Source organism: Ixodes scapularis, unplaced genomic scaffold (genome assembly GCF_016920785.2).
Source record: "Ixodes scapularis isolate PalLabHiFi unplaced genomic scaffold, ASM1692078v2 PGA_scaffold2__306_contigs__length_199485367, whole genome shotgun sequence".
NCBI classification, from domain to species: Eukaryota; Metazoa; Arthropoda; class Arachnida; order Ixodida; family Ixodidae; genus Ixodes; species Ixodes scapularis.
Window position 1 is genome coordinate 100,793,842 of NW_024609857.1, and position 18,611 is coordinate 100,812,452.

General features: G+C 48.8%; 1 protein-coding gene across 1 annotated transcript; it reads left to right on the top strand.

The window, feature by feature from the left end:
* Positions 1-13,359: 13,359 nt before the first annotated feature.
* Positions 13,360-16,952, top strand: LOC120846187. The gene is made up of 5 exons (XM_040503658.2): positions 13,360-13,589; positions 13,667-13,843; positions 14,759-15,029; positions 15,169-15,353; positions 15,746-16,952. Exons 1-5 carry the CDS (start codon positions 13,417-13,419, stop codon positions 16,788-16,790), a joined length of 1,851 nt encoding a protein of 616 aa, XP_040359592.1. The 5' UTR covers positions 13,360-13,416; the 3' UTR covers positions 16,791-16,952.
* The last annotated feature ends 1,659 nt before the right edge of the window (positions 16,953-18,611 follow it).

Here is an 18,611-nt window from a genome sequence, read left to right on the forward strand (position 1 = left end):
TGATGACGTCACCGGCATCCGCATCGTCATCGTCATCATCACTGATGACGTCACCGGCATCCACATCGTCATCGTCATCATCACTGATGACGTCACCGGCATCCACATCGTCATCGTCATCATCACTGATGACGTCACCGGCATCCGCATCGTCATCGTCATCATCACTGATGACGTCACCGGCATCCACATCGTCATCGTCATCATCACTGATGACGTCACCGGCATCCACATCGTCATCGTCATCATCACTGATGACGTCACCGGCATCCACATCGTCATCGTCATCATCACTGATGACGTCACCGACATCCGCATTGTCATCGTCATCATCACTGATGACGTCATCAGTGACGTCACTTATGTCGTCACCGGCATCCGCATCGTCATCGTCATCATCACTGATGACGTCATCAGCGACGTCACTGATGACGTCACCGACATTCGCATCGTCATCGTCATCATCACTGGTGAAGTCATCAGTGACGTCACTAATGACGTCATCGGTACCCGCATCGTCATCGTCACTGATGACGTCATCAGTGACGTCAGTGATGACATCATCGGCATTGGGGGTCACGTGACCCCCAAGGTAACGTGACCCCCCCCCGGTTAGTTTAACCCCCCCCCCCCCCCCAGTGCCCTTCCCTCCTCCTCCTCAAGAGCTGCGCTCTAATTCGGCGTTACAGGGAGTTGTAAGCAGCTTTCACTTTTTTTATTCCCATCTCATCGACCATCAGGCTGACGAAAAGAGGTCCCTTCTGGGCTTCCTGTGCAACTTTGTCAAACGACTGCTGGGTGAATCCTGGTCGTGCATCAACCACCGCTGCCCCTTTCCGCAGAGTGCTTGGGTGTGGTAGCTTGACGTGCTTTCGCAGAAAGCTGTATGCCTTTGCCGAGTAAAAATGGAGCGTGAGGGCAAACTTGCGCACATCCTCTGTACATGCGTTTTTGATGTGCCTGACTCTTTTTAAGACGAGGTTGCGCATTGTGTTGGTGAATGCATTGTCAAGTATGTCAACTGCTGGCTTAGGAAGTCGTGTCCTCAGTTCACGGAGCAGCGTGTTCAGCTTCCTAATCCTGGCCGTCTTCCGGTTGATCTTCTTCTTTGCCTGTTTCAACAGTTTCCTCGCCTTCTGCAGCTTGTGCCTACTCGTTGCCAGGACCCTTTGCAGTCATGGTGACACAGCTGCGTACGAGTGGTCACCGAAGGAAGTGTTGCGTCGCATGAACGCAGCTTCAGGGGGAGTCCCTGACGTCGTAGCCTGAGAGGGGGAAGTAACCAGCTCTACACTGCTTCCAGAACCAGCAGCAGCTTGGGCCTCTCCTGGGGTTGGCTGATCAGTCGTCGATCCAGGCTGCCTCTCTGGAGGGTGAGACCTGTCAGCAGAACAACGAGCGGTGACATTCAAGACTGCCTGTACTCCACAAGACTGTGTGCCAGGGCATGCATTCTTGGCAGGTTATACTGTGCAGTGTGATATGTGACCACACCTTTTATGCGTTGGCAAGAACTGGCACTGACCCACAAAAGGGGGTGCTGTGAGTTCTGGCTTATGAATAGGGTTCCATGTTTTGGGTGTTTTTAATTTGTGAGTATTACCTGGCTCAGTGAGCAAAAAAAGAGCCGTGATCAAAGGGTACAGCCAAAAGCCGTAACCAAAAGTTGTGTCCAAATGCCGTGACCAATGCGACACAATCCAAGGGAAAAGAAAATAGAAGAAAAACAAACATCTGTGCTCACGTGATCATTTTCGTCACGTGACTTAATTATTAATCACGTGATCGAACAAAAAATAAACCTAGAAATAAATTATCCCCTGCCCGGTTTCGAACCTAGGCTCTCATGATCGCAAAACTAGAGTGTTATTCGTTGCGTCAACCTTGCTCATTGACGTCAATATAACCCGACCAAAGGTAATGCTCACGCATTCTCGCATCATGAAAAAAAACTAAGGTGCTCTCGTAGTTTTATTTTTTTAAAAATGGGGGTGATCTTTTGGTGCTTATTTGTTCTCTCGAATTTTGAGTTTTTTTGGTGTCTATTTTTGATATCGACCATAACTCGGAGTTTAACGGTACTTATGTGGTAAAAGCAAATGCATATCTGTGGCGTTTCTAGGAGACGCAACATGATATGCACTATTCATTGCTAAATGGAGCACATAAAAACAATTTCCAAAGAAAAAGAGCAGCCTCGCAGACCGTTCAGTGCGGTCGGTGTTGTGGTTCAACAAAAGTACAGACGTTTATAAAGGTTCCCTGCCGTGGAAAGTGCAATTTCTCTTCAAAGCAAGCTCAATTCGGGTTCTTTCGGTTTTTGCAGATTTAAAAAAAAATCGTTTGGAGGTCATATTTTTATGTATATCAGTGTATACTGAAAACACAAAACCCACTTATGATTGAATGATTGTAAAAAGCATACAGCATGCCATGGAATTATTATAATCGTGGTGGTTGAAAGTGTTGCAAAGAACCTGAATGTTTTACTCAAACCTATCAACTTGATCCCAAAGATGCCACTTTTCTAGTGATTCGTTGACCACCACTTTCAGATACAAGGGACACACCTTTGCAAATTGTGCAACTAGTCGCCCGAAGTACCTGAAGACTGGAGCCTGCATCATGTGTAATTTTACCTTGTCATTGTTGTACTGACATTTTCTATATGTGCAGTGTTGTCAAGTGCAAACAGTGAGCATGCTAGTTTATTAGAGTTCCATGGAACCTATCCTTTTCATGTAATGCATCTGCAACAATGATTTTGAGGCAAATAAAAATATTGTGATCTGCTGCAATGAAACTTGCTCTATTCATACCTATGCCTGTGCTTCGGTCGCTGGCACAGAAGGAAGGCCTCATCAGACCGCGATCTTGATCGCTTCCGAGGTGACCGTTTTGTCTTGCTTGCTGGAGAGCTGAACACCGCTGGCACACTTCCTTGCCTGAGGTACGTCTTATTGTTCAGTTGGTAGAAACAGTTGTCCGCAAAGTGCAGTTAGCACAACTTGGACCATCTACTGAACTTCCAGTCTCGGCAGGGCAGCTTCTCCATCCATGCCTTTAGGAGTTCCGGATCATTCAGTGGGAACCTGTGATGGTATAAGGAAGCAATTGGGAAACCTCTTTTTTTGCATGCAAAGAGAAATGTACCAAGCCATCTGGTGAAAGACTGTTATAGGCACATTCCAAGTGCATAAATGAACAAGAATCTGGTATCTTGCAGACTGACCACCTCTTTGAGTCACTCTGAGGAACAGTAGGTTAAGGTATGTGCTTATTTATTCAAATCGCCCTGCTCTCGGAAACTAGCAATAAGAATGCCATACTTTTGTAGGGAATCGAATTTCCTCCTGCGGAAGGCATGAATCTAAGTGAAGTTTTGGCAGTGGGATCAGGTTGCAAGCTGCTTTCCTTGTTGAGTACTATATCTGTGCACGGGAAGGCGAGCCACGGATCTTCTAGCGCGCGAGGGGACGGAAGAGAAATGCACGCTACGTCAAACAGTCTCAACATGTTTGCATAGCCAGCAAAACGAACGGTGTGACCAGGTTGACTCCAAGAACTAAGAAACTTACCTATGATACGAGATCCCCAAGTCCTGGCTGCCCCTGTTGGCACAACCAATATCGGCGCAGGTACTCGGCATGGTCTTGTTTTTAGGGTCGTTTGATTATTTTTCTCGGTTAGAAAAGCGGCGAAGCAAGACGAGCCGTCGAAATCTGAACCGAAAAGACGCGCGCCAAAAGTCGTCTGCTATGTTTACGGACCGTAAATACAACGGTGATCAAATGATTTGAACAGTTCAGATTATTTGTAAAAATCAATTTTTACCGCAGAAAACACACAATTCAAGGGTATTGCGGATTGTAAACGAAATTCAGAGAGCGCGGAAGCGACGTCGTTCAGCGTCCTCGTTGAGCGTGCTTCAGCGCTACAAAAAATTTGAGCGCGCATAAAAATCGTCTGCTCTTTCTCCGTCCCTTTTGCGCTCTCTGAATTTCGTTTACAATCCGCAATACCCTTGAATTGTGTGTTTTCTGCGGTAAAAATGGATTTTTAAAAATAATCTGAACTGTTCAAATCATTTGATCACCGTTGTATTTACGGTCCGTAAACATAGCAGACGACTTTTGGCGCGCGTCTTTTCGGTTCAGATTTCGACGGCTCGTCTTGCTTCGCCGCTTTTCTAACCGAAAAAAATAATCAAGCGACCCTAAAAACAAGACCATGCCGAGTACCTGCGCCGATATTGGTTGTGCCAACAGGGGCAGCCAGGACTTGGGGATCTCGTATCATAGGTAAGTTTCTTAGTTCTTGGAGTCAACCTGGTCACACCGTTCGTTTTGCTGGCTATGCAAACATGTTGAGGCTGTTTGACGTAGCGTGCATTTCTCTTCCGTCCCCTCGCGCGCTAGAAGATCCGTGGCTCGCCTTCCCGTGCACAGATATAGTACTCAACAAGGAAAGCAGCTTGCAACCTGATCCCACTGCCAAAACTTCACTTAGATTCATGCCTTCCGCAGGAGGAAATGCGATTCCCTACAAAAGTATGGCATTCTTATTGCTAGTTTCCGAGAGCAGGGCGATTTGAATAAATAAGCACATACCTTAACCTACTGTTCCTTAGAGTGACTCAAAGAGGTGGTCAGTCTGCAAGATACCAGATTCTTGTTCATTTATGCACTTGGAATGTGCCTAAAACAGTCTTTCACCAGATGGCTTGGTACATTTCTCTTTGCATGCAAAAAAAGAGGTTTCCCAATTGCTTCCTTATACCATCACAGGTTCCCACTGAATGATCCGGAACTCCTAAAGGCATGGATGGAGAAGCTGCCCTGCCGAGACTGGAAGCTCAGTAGATGGTCCAAGTTGTGCTAACTGCACTTTGCGGACAACTGTTTCTACCAACTGAACAATAAGACGTACCTCAGGCAAGGAAGTGTGCCAACGGTGTTCAGCTCTCCAGCAAGCAAGACAAAACGGTCACCTCGGAAGCGATCAAGATCGCGGTCTGATGAGGCCTTCCTTCTGTGCCAGCGACCGAAGCACAGGCATAGGTATGAATAGAGCAAGTTTCATTGCAGCAGATCACAATATTTTTATTTGCCTCAAAATCATTGTTGCAGATGCATTACATGAAAAGGATAGGTTCCATGGGACTCTAATAAACTAGCATGCTCACTGTTTGCACTTGACAACACTGCACATATAGAAAATGTCAGTACAACAATGACAAGGTAAAATTACACATGATGCAGGCTCCAGTCTTCAGGTACTTCGGGCGACTAGTTGCACAATTTGCAAAGGTGTGTCCCTTGTATCTGAAAGTGGTGGTCAACGAATCACTAGAAAAGTGGCATCTTTGGGATCAAGTTGATAGGTTTGAGTAAAACATTCAGGTTCTTTGCAACACTTTCAACCACCACGATTATAATAATTCCATGGCATGCTGTAGGCTTTTTACAATCATTCAATCATAAGTGGGTTTCGTGTTTTCAGTATACACTGATATACATAAAAATATGACCTCCAAACGATTTTTGTTTTAAATCTGCAAAAACCGAAAGAACCCGAATTGAGCTTGCTTTGAAGAGAAATTGCACTTTCCACGGCAGGGAACCTTTATAAACGTCTGTACTTTTGTTGAACCACAACACCGACCGCACTGAACGGTCTGCGAGGCTGCTCTTTTTCTTTGGAAAATGTTTTTATGTGCTCCATTTAGCAATGAATAGTGCATATCATGTTGCGTCTCCTAGAAACGCCACAGATACGCATTTGCTTTTACCACATAAGTACCGTTAAACTCCGAGTTTTGGTCGATATCAAAAATAGACACCAAAAAAACTCAAAATTCGAGAGAACAAATAAGCACCAAAAGATCACCCCCATTTTTAAAAAAATAAAACTACGAGAGCACCTCAGCTTTTTTTCATGATGCGAGAATGCGTGAGCATTACCTTTGGTCGGGTTATATTGACGTCAATGAGCAAGGTTGACGCAACGAATAACACTCTAGTTTTGCGATCATGAGAGCCTAGGTTCAAAACCGGGCAGGGGATAATTTATTTCTAGGTTTATTTTTTGTTCGATCACGTGATTAATAATTAAGTCACGTGACGAAAATGATCACGTGAGCACAGATGTTTGTTTTTCTTCTATTTTCTTTTCTCTTAGATTGCGTCGCATTGGTCACGGCATTTGGACACAACTTTTGGTTAGGGCTTTTGGCTGTACCTTTTGATCACGGCTCTTTTTTTGCTCACTGAGCCAGGTAATACTCACAAATTAAAAACACCCAAAACATGGAACCCTATTCATAAGCCAGAAGTCCCAGCACCCCCTTTTTGTGGGTCAGTGCCAGTTCTGGCCAACGCATAAAAGGTGTGGTCACATATCACACTGCACAGTATAACCTGCCAAGAATGCATGCCCTGGCACACAGTCTTGTGGAGTACAGGCAGTCTTGAATGTCACCGCTCGTTGTTCTGCTGACAGGTCTCACCCTCCAGAGAGGCAGCCTGGATCGACGACTGATCAGCCAACCCCAGGAGAGGCCCAAGCTGCTGCTGGTTCTGGAAGCAGTGTAGAGCTGGTTACTTCCCCCTCTCAGGCTACGACGTCAGAGACTCCCCCTGAAGCTGCGTTCATGCGACGCAACACTTCCTTCGGTGACCACTCGTACGCAGCTGTGTCACCACGACTGCAAAGGGTCCTGGCCACGAGTAGGCACAAGCTGCAGAGGACGAGGAAACTGTTGAAACAGGCAAAGAAGAAGATCAACCGGAAGACGGCCAGGATTAGGAAGCTGAACACGCTGCTCCGTGAACTGAGGACACGACTTCCTAAGCCAGCAGTTTGTATACTTGACAATGCATTCACCAACACAATGCGCAACCTCGTCTTAAAAAGAGTCAGGCACAACAAAAACGCATGTACAGAGGATGTGCGCAAGTTTGCCCTCACGCTCCATTTTTACTCGGCAAAGGCATACAGCTTTCTGCGAAAGCACGTCAAGCTACCACACCCAAGCACTCTGCGGAAATGGGCAGCGGTGGTTGATGCACGACCAGGATTCACCCAGCAGTCATTTGACAAAGTTGCACAGGAAGCCCAGAAGGGACCTCTTTTCGTCAGCCTGATGGTCGATGAGATGGGAATAAAAAGACAAACAGACTGGGATGGCAAAGAAGTCATCGGGTACTGTGACCTGGGTCACGGCATCATCCGAAACGACTGCGTCACCTTTGCAAAGCACGCACATGTATTTTTGGCGGTGGCAGTCAACCGAAACTGGAAGATCCCCCTGGATTACGCCCTCATCGATGGTCTAGACGGCAACGCTCGCGCCAACCTGGTACGGGAGTACATAATTAAACTGAAGGATGCTGCAGCAAAGTGTATAAGTGTGACCTGTGACGGGACAAACTGCAACATCACCATGCTCACAGCGCTCGGAGTGCGCTTCGCTCAGCCGATGAAGAGCTGGTTCACGCATCCATCGGACCCCACCAGCAGGGTCCACGCCGTCTTGGACGCCTGCCATATGCTAAAGCTCATGCGGAACCTGCTGGCCGAGAAAGGGTGCATCAGAGATGGGGCAGGTAAGGTCGTGGCCTGGCGGTACCTTGCGGCCTTGGACAACCTGCAGCAGCAAGAAGGCCTTCATGCAGCCAACAAGCTCCGAAAGCAGCACATTGACTTCGAGAGACAGAAGATGAAGGTGTCACTGGCAGCCCAAACCTTGAGCCGGTCCGTCAGCTGCGCCTTGCTGTTTCGCAAGGAAAAGGGTATCCAAGGCTTCGAGGGTGCTGAGGCGACTGCCAAGTTTGCCGCAGCAGTCGATGATATATTTGACCTGACGAACTCATGTCATCCCCTTGGTCGTGGGAGCAAATGTCCCATTCGTGCCAGCAATCAAGTCACCATTCTGGAAAGGATTGAGCAAGCTTCACGCTACCTTCGAGCCCTGAAAGACGTAACGGGCAAGCCGTTGAGCCAAGGGGCAAGGAAGACTCCAGTCCTCGGTTTCCTACTTGTCCTTGATTCCATCAAAGGTCTGGCAGAAGACCTGGTCTGGAGCCCCAGTCCGCCACTCAGGTGCCTGCTGACGCGAAAGCTCAGTCAGGACCACCTTGAGCTGTTTTTTGCGACTGTACGCAACAGGACGGGTAACAACAACAACCCCACAGCGCTAGAGTTTCGGTCAGCATACAGAAAGTGCTTGCTCGCCAACGTCCTGCCTTCAACTTGCGGCAACTGCCAGGTCGACGGCACCGAGACGCTTCTCGTAAGCTCGTCGGCGCAGCACCAGCAAGATCAGAGAAGGGCTGAGGATGCAAGGGGCGAAGAGGCCAAGAGTACTGTCTCCTACAAGCCGCTTTCAGAATTCGCCGAATGTGTTGTAGAATACATTGCTGGAAACGTGGCAGTCAACTTTGCAAAAATGACCAAGTGCCCAGAGTGCTCTAAGATCGCACTTCTTACAAGTGCCAAGAGCGACCTTATACTGATCAAGGATGCTGGGGGGCTCCACAGCCCCTCACAGGACATCCTGGGCTTGTACAAAATAGCGGAGAAGGTGCTTCGCAGGCACTTTGACAAGGCGGCCAAAGGAGGTCGAAACTGGCTACAAAGACTGCAGGCAGAGGCAATGGCCATCATCTTCATGACCCCGCTGTTTAAGAGCTTTGACCACCTCTTCCTGGCACAGACAATCGACAACCAGTCCCACTGCGCAATTATGGTCAAGACAATGCTGGAATACTTCTTCAAGCTGCGAATCCACCACATGTGCCGTCAGCAGAGTGCCGCAGAAAGAGGTAGCACCATCCGACAGTTCTTGACGAAGCTGGTAATCTTTCGCGGGCATTGATAAGGGTCACGAATCCACTGCAGCACCAAGGCATTTTCACTCAAATGTCAGCTCTGTCGTGAAAACTGCACCCAAAACAGCTCTGCACGCTCCATGTAACATAATCACAAGAGACAATGATTTAATGAGCAAAGAGTGCCAAGAATGGAGCCAGAGATGGACAAGCAATATGGCAAGGTTGGTTTAGAGAGCTCATATGACCCTCAATTGGGGAACGAATAGGGCTCATGTGTGAACTCGCTGCCCTGCAACCTGCGGGAGCTTTGTGAGCAAAGGCGACACGACCTGCGAATGGGTGCACAAGAGCATCCCGAAGCTTGGTTCCAGAGAGAGTGCGACGTCCTCTTCAAGGAAGTGACTAGCTGGGGAACTACCTGCGCAACAAGGATGGAATTCTGCTTTCTGGCACTCCTCGACGGCCCCAAGGACCAACAACACTGCCAGTGCGACCACATCTCTAGGAATCGGGGTGCGACACCTGTCACACTGGAGTGCACATGTGCGTCAGAAGAGCTTGGAGGTCTGCTCAGCCTCGTCTTGCAAGCACCAAGGAGGCTGCGAGCTTTGCGTCCCTTCAGTGTGCTGCTGGACGACCGACGTGAGCCGCCTCTTGTATGTACCGAGCGACGCCGGGGCTGCATTGGCTCGGCAACTCGCTGGACCTGCGGGAGTTACGTGAGGAAAGGCGACACGACCTGTGAATGGGTACACAAGAGCATCCCGAAGCTTCCGCCCTGAGACAGTGCGACGTCGTCTTCTAGGAAGTTACTAGCTAGGGAACTACCTGCGCAAGGAGGACGGAATTGTGCTTTCTGGCACACCCCGACGGCCCCCAAGGTCCAACAAGACTGCCAGTGCGACACCGGTCTTATTGGAGTGCACATGTGCGTCAGAAGAGCTTGGAGCTCTGCTCAGCCTCGTCTTGCATGCACCAAAAAGGCTGCAAGCTTTGCGTCCCTCCAGTGTGCTGCTGGACGACCGACGTGAGCCGCCTCTTGTATGTACCGAGCGACACCGGGGCTGCAGTGGCTCGGCAACTAGCTGGACCAGCGGGAGTTACGTGAGCAAAGGCGACACGACCTGTGAATGGGTGCACAAGAGCATCCCGAAGCTTCCGCCCAGAGAGAGTGCGACGTCGTCTTCTAGGAAGTTACTAGCTGGGGAACTACCTGCGCAAGGAGGATGGAATTCTGCTTTCAGGCACTCCTCGACGGCCCCCAAGGTCCAACAAGACTGCCAGTGCGACACCGGTCTTATTGGAGTGCACATGTGCGTCAGAAGAGCTTGGAGGTCTGCTCAGCCTCGTCTTGCAAGCACCAAGGAGGCTGCGAGCTTTGCGTCCCGTCAATGTGCTGCTGGACGACCGACGTGAGCCGCCTCTTGTATGTACCGAGCGACACCGGGGCTGCAGTGGCTCGGCAACTCGCTGGACCAGCGGGAGTTACGTGAGCAAAGGCGACACGACCTGTGAATGGGTACACAAGAGCATCCCGAAGCTTCCGTCCAGAGAGAGTGCGACGCCGTCTTCAAGGAAGTGACTAGCTGGGGAACTACCTGCGCAACAAGGTTGGAATTCTGCTTTCTGGCACTCCTCGACGGCCCCAAAGAACCAACAAGACTGCCAGTGCGACCACATCTCTAGGAATCGGGGTGCGACACCGGTCTCATTGGAGTGCACATGTGCGTCAGAAGAGTATGGAGCTCTGCTCAGCCTCGTCTTGCGTGCACCAAGGAGGCTGCGAGCTTTGCGTCCCTCCAGTGTGCTGCTGGACGACCGACGTGAGCCGCCTCTTGTATGTACCGAGCGACGCCGGGGCTACAGCGGCTCGGCAACTCGCTGGACCTGCGGGAGTTACGTGAGCAAAGGCGACATGACCTGCAAATGGGTGCACAAGAGCATCCTGAAGCTTGCTTCCAGAGAGAGTGCGACGCCGTCTTCAAGGAAGTGACTAGCTGGGGAACTACCTGCACATCAAGGATGGCCTTCTGCTTTCTGGCACTCCTCGACGGCCCCCAAGGACCAACAAGACTGCCAGTGCGACCACATCTCTAGGAATCGGGGTGCGACACCGGTCTCATTGAAGTGCACATGTGCGTCAGAAGAGCGTGGAGCTCTGCTCAGCCTCGTCTTGCGTGCACCAAGGAGGCTGCGAGCTTTGCGTCCCTTCAGTGTGCTGCTGGACGACCGACGTGAGCCGCCTCTTGTATGTACCGAGCGACGCCGGGGCTGCAGTGGCTCGGCAACTCGCTGGACCTGCGGGAGTTACGTGAGGAAAGGCGACACGACCTGCAAATGGGTGCACAAGGGCGGAGGGGTCCCGCAAAGCTTGCTTTATGAAAGAGTGAAACATAGTCTTCAAGGGCATGCCTAGCTTTGGAACTACCTGCGCAACGGGAATGGAATTCTGCTCTCCGAGTATAATAAAGTGACTTGCGCACTGAACGTGACCCTATTCACTACAATTATCAGGCGCTGTGTCTAAAGATAGGTCTGACGTACCTATGATGCAAAATCTAAAGATACGTCAGACGTACCCAGGACGCGGAGTCTGTGTGGGGTGTCCTAGCGTGAGCAGTCGGACTGCGGCCGGACGCTCCCGCTGGTGTATTTACAGCAGTCCGAAAGCGTTCCACGCTTGGGTCTTATCGACCTTGCATAAGTGGCTGGCAGCCGCTTGGCCTGGCTGCCGTGTGATACACGGGCGTGTGCCTGTCGTGTGTAAAAACGCGTAAAGTGCCAAGAAAATCAAACATTGTGTCTAACAAACTACTGATTTCAAATTCCCCGACTTTTCCAAGTTTTTCCCTGACTATTTTGATCAAATTCCTCGAGTTTCTGAGTCGAAGGATGACATTTCGGCCATGTCATTCAGCATGGCCGTGCCGACGAGCAACCACCATGCCGCTTTCACTAGTCGTCTTCCTTTATTTGGCCCACTTTTTGAATATTCCCTGACTTTCCCGGATGATCCGAAATTCCCTGGGAGTTCAAGGCTTTCCAGGTTGGCAGACACCTTTTGGAAGTTCGGCACGCGTTTGCGGGGTTTAGTGATCGGGAAGCTGCTCGAAAACAACATAACTATAAGAGAAGCTGGTACAGTACTGCTTACACGACTGTCGCCCCTTCACAGAAGGCACACGGCAGGCGGCCGGGAGCCGCCGTCCGCCCGGAGTGACCGCCGTCGGTCTTTTTCACGGTACTACGGATCACATAGTGACGTGGTCGGTAGTTAGCTCAGCACCGAGCAGTTCGGAGATTTCAACACTTCTCTCGCTGCTTCAAATGCGAATCTTGACCGTCGAGCTGAGAAAATTGCCCGGGCACGTCCGCCGTACCGTTAGAACTCCGCGTTCTAATTACGTCTTACATACCTTTAGACTCCGCGTTCCGGATGGGTTCGACGTATCCTGCGACACAGCGATTATCGAGGAGCTCCCGTGGTTAACGATTGCGGATATTTTAATTAAACTCGAACGACCGAGCGATGTCCGAGGTAGTGATCCGAGCCCGTACGAGAGGCACGGGACCGAATCTGGCTTACTCTGAACTAAATAAAAAAGAAAAGCCTCGTTCCCTCGTACTTCACGTTATTCCTACGCGGGAGAGCACACAAAACCCTGAAAAACGGAATTCCGCACACGAAATCCACACACTCCGACCAATGTCCACAACGCTTCCGACACGCACTGGGCGCTGCCATCTTATCGTTGACGCCAGAGATTTGGTCTGGTTACGTCATAGGTTTGGCCTGGTCACGTGTCTAGTGGTCAAAATTGTACAACATGGCGGCGGCCAATTGGGGGTCACTTTCAGCTGCCAGTTTATCACTCTAAGGCCCTCTACCTCGTTGGCTACGGCCTTCTCTTCTAGGAGGTGTTGACTCGCGTTGTCGTAGGAAGAGCGCGCTCCCTTCCTGCCCCTCCCCCCCTCACCCTCGCCGTCAACCCCTTGCCGACACCCGCCGTTGCGAAATACCCACGTCATCGCGCTGTGCGGACTCGCTCCCTCGTCTCCCTACTGCCGCCACCCGAAGTATGTTTGCCAGCTGTTATGTAGAGGCGCTCCGTGCTTCTACAGAATAGGTTGCGCACATACTTTCATCTAGGCGCGGTTACGGGCGCCCCCGTTCTGAAAGAGCGCACATCTCCTCACACACGTCTCGCACATTGATTCCACTGAAAGAAAATAATCCATTGCAAATACTGTACAGCACACTGGCTGAAGGCAAATCTCCTCCAACATGCACTTCCAGAATGCAGCAGCTACCGCTGTAGCGCGCTGGTCGTTTGCAATTTTTATCATTTAAAATGCTCTTAATATATATATATATATATATATATATATATATATATATATATATATATATATATAATAGGCCTCCTGCGCTGAAGCTTTGAACGTATCGTGGCGCCCTCCGGTGGCGGGCGATAAAACGTCTGAGTAGTACAAGTCCCGCGGCGCCACCCGCCCCACGCGATAACAAACCTGCTCGGGCGGCTGTTTACTTCAACACGCAGCCGCTGTTATTTGTCCAAGCATGTCGAAACCGGCAGCAAGCAGCGCGAAACGTCGCCATCGACGGTACTGTTGCGTTGTGAATTGTCACGAACAGGAAGGGCTCAACCCCGGCGTGAGCTTCTACAGGTTTCCATCCAAACCGCACGAAGTCGAGCAGAGGGAACGCTGGATACGAGCCGCCCAGCGCACTGAGTAAGCGATACTCGTTTTTCTCGCCCTCCAGACTGTTCTGCTAAGGCACGGCCACTCGTGTTTGCAAATTTCAACAGACCCGATGGCAAGCCTTGGCAGCCGACACAAAACTCGAGGATGTGTAGCCGGCACTTCGTCGGCAACAAGAAGAGCAACTGCGTGGGCCATCCAGCCTACGTACCTACCATTTTTCCCCCGGCGTACAAACGACCGCTCCCACTCGACTCATCAAGTGGCTTGGAACGTTTTGACAGGTGCGGTTTGCTTTTAAGGTAATCTACAGCGTTGGCGAAATAGATTGAACTCACTTTTAACTGACTTCATAAATCGGTTTCTTAACTTATCGCGCTGAGATTTACTACAGAGGTGTCTTAAGTTGGTGGAAGCTTTCGCTAGAATTGTGGCAATATTCGCTCACCTAAGTAAATCAATAAAAATTAAAACAAAAACTTTCCCCTATTATTTGCATGTATACACCAAAAAATATATATACTGCGTTACTGTGGTGCTTATTTGTGCCACATGAAATGAAGAAAAGACAAGCCAACTCTATTTTGTTTCCAATGTCACGAATTTTTCAATCTCGATAAACGCCAGAATGGCCATCAACGATTTTCTGATAATTTCGTGATAAAAGGCTTGGCGATAATTTTTCCATTGACAAAACCAGTTTTTGTATTCTTTGACTCTAGAGGTTTCTTGTATTCATACTCTCAATTAATGAATGCACCAGCTTCAAGCACCTCTGTAGCAAATCCCAGCGCGATAAGTTAAGAAACCGATTTATGCGGTCGGTTTAAAGTGTGTTCAATCCATTTCACCCACGCTGTTGAGTAGTCGTTTTCTAAATGCAGCATTTTTTGTCGCAGAGTGGGAGAACATGCACACGGAGCAACTAGCACACAAGCCATTATTGCTTTCTTTTCTGGTCGAAGTACATCAAACGCTCTGTTGTGTAGCGAAAAGAGCTAATTTGAGGCGTCAATGTAGGTAGCATGACTTCAGACTCTCAATGCACTGTTTGAGTGAAATCCGAGAAAGCGGCAGTGTCGTGTTTACACTAAAAGTCGTGCTGCTCAGTTTTGGGTTCTAAATATTTGCTAACCTTCATTTCTTGTTGCTACGAATAGGTATCAGCATGCCTTAATTCACATGTATGCTATTCTCAGATGGCGGAAAAGACTTCAGAAAGCACCGGCAGTTCCAGCGCTGCACAGTGAGCCCTCAACATCAGGCACGGCCGCCACAACACCAGTCACGGTCGCCACATCGGGCACGGCCGCCACAACATCAGTCACAGCCGTCGCATCAAGCACAGCCATCACGACATCAAGCACAGCTCCCACAGCCTCAAGCACCGCACCGAGCCCAGTTTCCACCAGCGTGCCCCCGACATCAAGTCCTACATGCCAGCCAACATCCAGTGCTGAAAATCATAATGTAAGTTTGCAAAAAATGAAAAAGTCACAAGCATGGCAAATTTATTGAAGCCTGTTCTCTGCTCATTGATTTAGTTTGGAAACCAGTTGGTGGAAACCAGAGATTCATGCTCCTTTTCTACCTTTTACTTTTTTCACAGATCTCTGGTCCTGCTGATCAGGAAGGAGAGTGGTCCTCGATGGACATTGAAGAGGACCAACTCATCGGTGAGTGCAGCATGGTAAGTAAAGTAATATCACGAGATAGCCGAACAAAGATCGAGAGCAGGAAAAGTAAGAAGTGGGCACACTTTTGGTGCAGAGCAGAAAAAAAGCTAAAAATGTTGTAGGGTCAATGGCACAAAGTTTCTGGTTACGAGCTTGTGAGTTTGTTTATTTGGGATTGAGTTGGCGACCAAAACTATTTGCAACCTTCATGTTTGCCTCTAAACCCCGTGGGCTGTCAAACCTCTTACTGCGTTGTGGGCTGACTGAGCCAAAGACAACCATTTTCTTTGTTCCCCACAGTTCACTTACCTTCCCTCGTAACTTGCCCTGTTTCTGCAGAGGTCTCTGACTCGGGCAGTGCAATTTTTAGGCATTTGAAAATAAAAACCAGGGTGGGGCATTTGACAGTTGAACACCTCTACTACTAAATGGCCTGTTTAACAAAGATGATCTGGCCTCACTCAGGTTGCTGCCTGAACCAGGGCAATGGCTACAATGAAGTGACTGTTAAAATGAAGTGGTTTTATGGTACCAAACATTTAGTTGTACAAGTGTTCGACTGTACAACAGTGGCCAGGTTCTTCTTAATAATATAGCTAAAATTGTGGGCCAGGTTGTCCCATCTGAACAGGAGCAGCTCACAAGATCCCTGGGAGTTGGGCCTCATGCAAGAACCTGCTTCTTTGGTGGCTATGACAGCATAAAGCATAGCCCAGATGCACTGCGAAGCTTGTGCGGTGTTGACGGCAATGTGTTTGCTTTGCTGCTTAGCCTACTGCCAACGGTTCGAGACCGGGGGAGTGACGTTACAGTAGAAAACAAAATGCTGATCTTCCTCACAAAAATGAAACTGGGAATATCGTTTAGCGCTGTTGGAACTCTCTTCGGGGTCCACGAGACCACTGCCTGCCGTACATTTTATGCTGTGCTGTACACCTTGGCAGAGGTCACTAGAGGTTGGATCAGTAAGCCTCCTGTGAGCAACATCAAGCTTGCGCAGCCGCTTTGTTTTCAGGAAAACTATCCGGAGTGCACTCTCATTGTAGATTGCACAGAGATAAAAACGGAGACACCCCCCAACATTAGGCAGCAGCACGTACTGTACTCCTCGTACAAAGGATGCTACACACTGAAATTCCTTGTTGGAATCATCCCCAATGGAATGGTGGTGTTCAGGTCCAAACCGTACGGTGGTCGATGTTCAGACACATACATCACACTAAACTCTGGATTTTTGAATGTGCTCGAAAGCGACGACATGGTTCTTGCAGACAAGGGATTTCCTGGCATTCGCGCTTCTCTTGCCGACAGGGGGGTCATCCTTGTAATGCCACCATTCTCGGCGGGAAGCAACGTTCCATTCACTACCGAGGAAATGGAAGAGACCTACGCAGTTGCTTCGGTGCGCATTCATGTGGAAAGGATGATTCAAAGAATTAAGCTCTACGACATCCTTAACCACCGAGTTCCCATTTCACTGATACCAGCAATGGGAGACATTTTCCACATGTGCTGTGTTTTGGCCAACCTTCAGCCACACATTATCAGCTCGTAGCCTGTGAACTAACTTGAGAACCCTTAGGAACCTTTCATTTTTTTAAATTTTATTTTCATGAACTTCGTTGGTTTTTTGGCAGCACTTTAATTTTTGTGAGGATGCAACATTTGCAGATTGAAGACAATTTGCAAAAGATTGATCTCGCGAAGAAACAGTTCCATGGTGGCAAGTACAAAACATACCATTTTGGATCCCATAAATTTGTGCCCACAAAATATCTCGCAAACAGGCATGTTGAGAAAATCGCGAAATATTGAGGTAGTGAATATGTGCTCATTTATAGTATGATTTTTTTTTTTTTTTTATTATTATGGAGCTTAAAGGGGTTTGTAACGATTTCTGGACTTCGGTCAAAAAATTGTGGAAGTTGCCCTCCGACACTTCTGAAGTAAAGACCAGAAAACCGATTTTGCCTGCGTGTCCTAGTTGTGGCGTAAAAAAAAGATAAATATTGGCATTTCGGGCACCCTTCAACTCACTCCCAGTCTCCAGGGTCACACTCCTAGTGACGTCATTCGGAGTGCCGTGTAGGTTACCCTGTGGTATCTCGGAGGACGCTTCCTCTCCCTGTCTCTGCTGACATTAGCGGGCATTAGGCTGCAGGTTAGAGCTGAGCGAGGTCACGTAACCTTCTAGCCGTAGTTCCTTCAGCTGCCACTCCGGGCTGCAGGTGGGGGAAAAAGCTCGGCTTTTGCTTTGCGATTATGCAGCGGAATCGCAACATTTTGAATGAAAGTGATGTTTTCTCTATTCTCCGGGACGCGATAAACAATGTGAAAATGACGAGATGCAAATTTTTTTTAACCATAAAATCGTTGCACGCCCCCTTTTATCTGAGAAGTGTGAGTTATACAAAGGTGCAACTTGCACCAACTTTACATATAGATGGCCATTTATAGGGAATGGAACTTGTTCGATGCCAAGGCCGAAAACCAGCTGTTCTGTGCACCTTGTATCTGGAGAAGTAAATGCGTACTCGTCATAACAGACCACGCCTGCTGTTTTGTACCGTCACTCTTTCAAGTGGCAAGTGCAAAACAAATAGTTTAGCTTTATTATTGGCCACCATGTGGCTCTTGCCTGGGTAGTACTAACTATCCATTGGGCATGATTCCAATACAATTTGACCACCAAAACATATTTCAGCAATATGGCAAACTTCCGTGCCTCAAGTGATAGTGCATAGAGCTAGCTCAAGTCAAAGTCAAATTTGGGGGTTTTACGTGCCAAACCAACAACGGGCATCTGGCACGCCCCAGCGGAGGGCTGAGGATTAATTTGGACCACCTGGGGATCTTTTGACGTGCAACCGAAAGCTCGGTTACATGGCGCCTTCTCCGCAATAAGCTTCCGTCAGATTGCGGGCATAGAGCTAGCTCTCATATGCAGTGGGTCTAGTTGTGCATAATCAAATAGAAACAACTGCCTATCAAATCTCTCTAGCTATCCAAATGTGTGCTTGTACAAGCATTATTCAAATGAACAGAAATAGTTTGTGCACTATGTTTGTGAAAGTTTATACCTTCAGAGACGCTGTCCTTGCACTAGTCGAATGGGAGTATATCAAGGCACCGACTCGGCCCTTGTGCACCACCAAGGTGAGTGAAATTTAAGGTGGGCATTTGTCCAGTGCAGCAAGACCACTGACTCATTGTTTGTAACCTAATGAATGAACTAGTGGAAATGCAGCCTGCTTATATGTGTATGCTTCAAGTGTTGTGCACTTGCATGGCAATTGGGGTTGCATAATGATGCATTGAATGTTACGGAAGAGGCATTTCTGGCTTTCTGTCTGCTTGTGTGCATATGGGCTCGTAA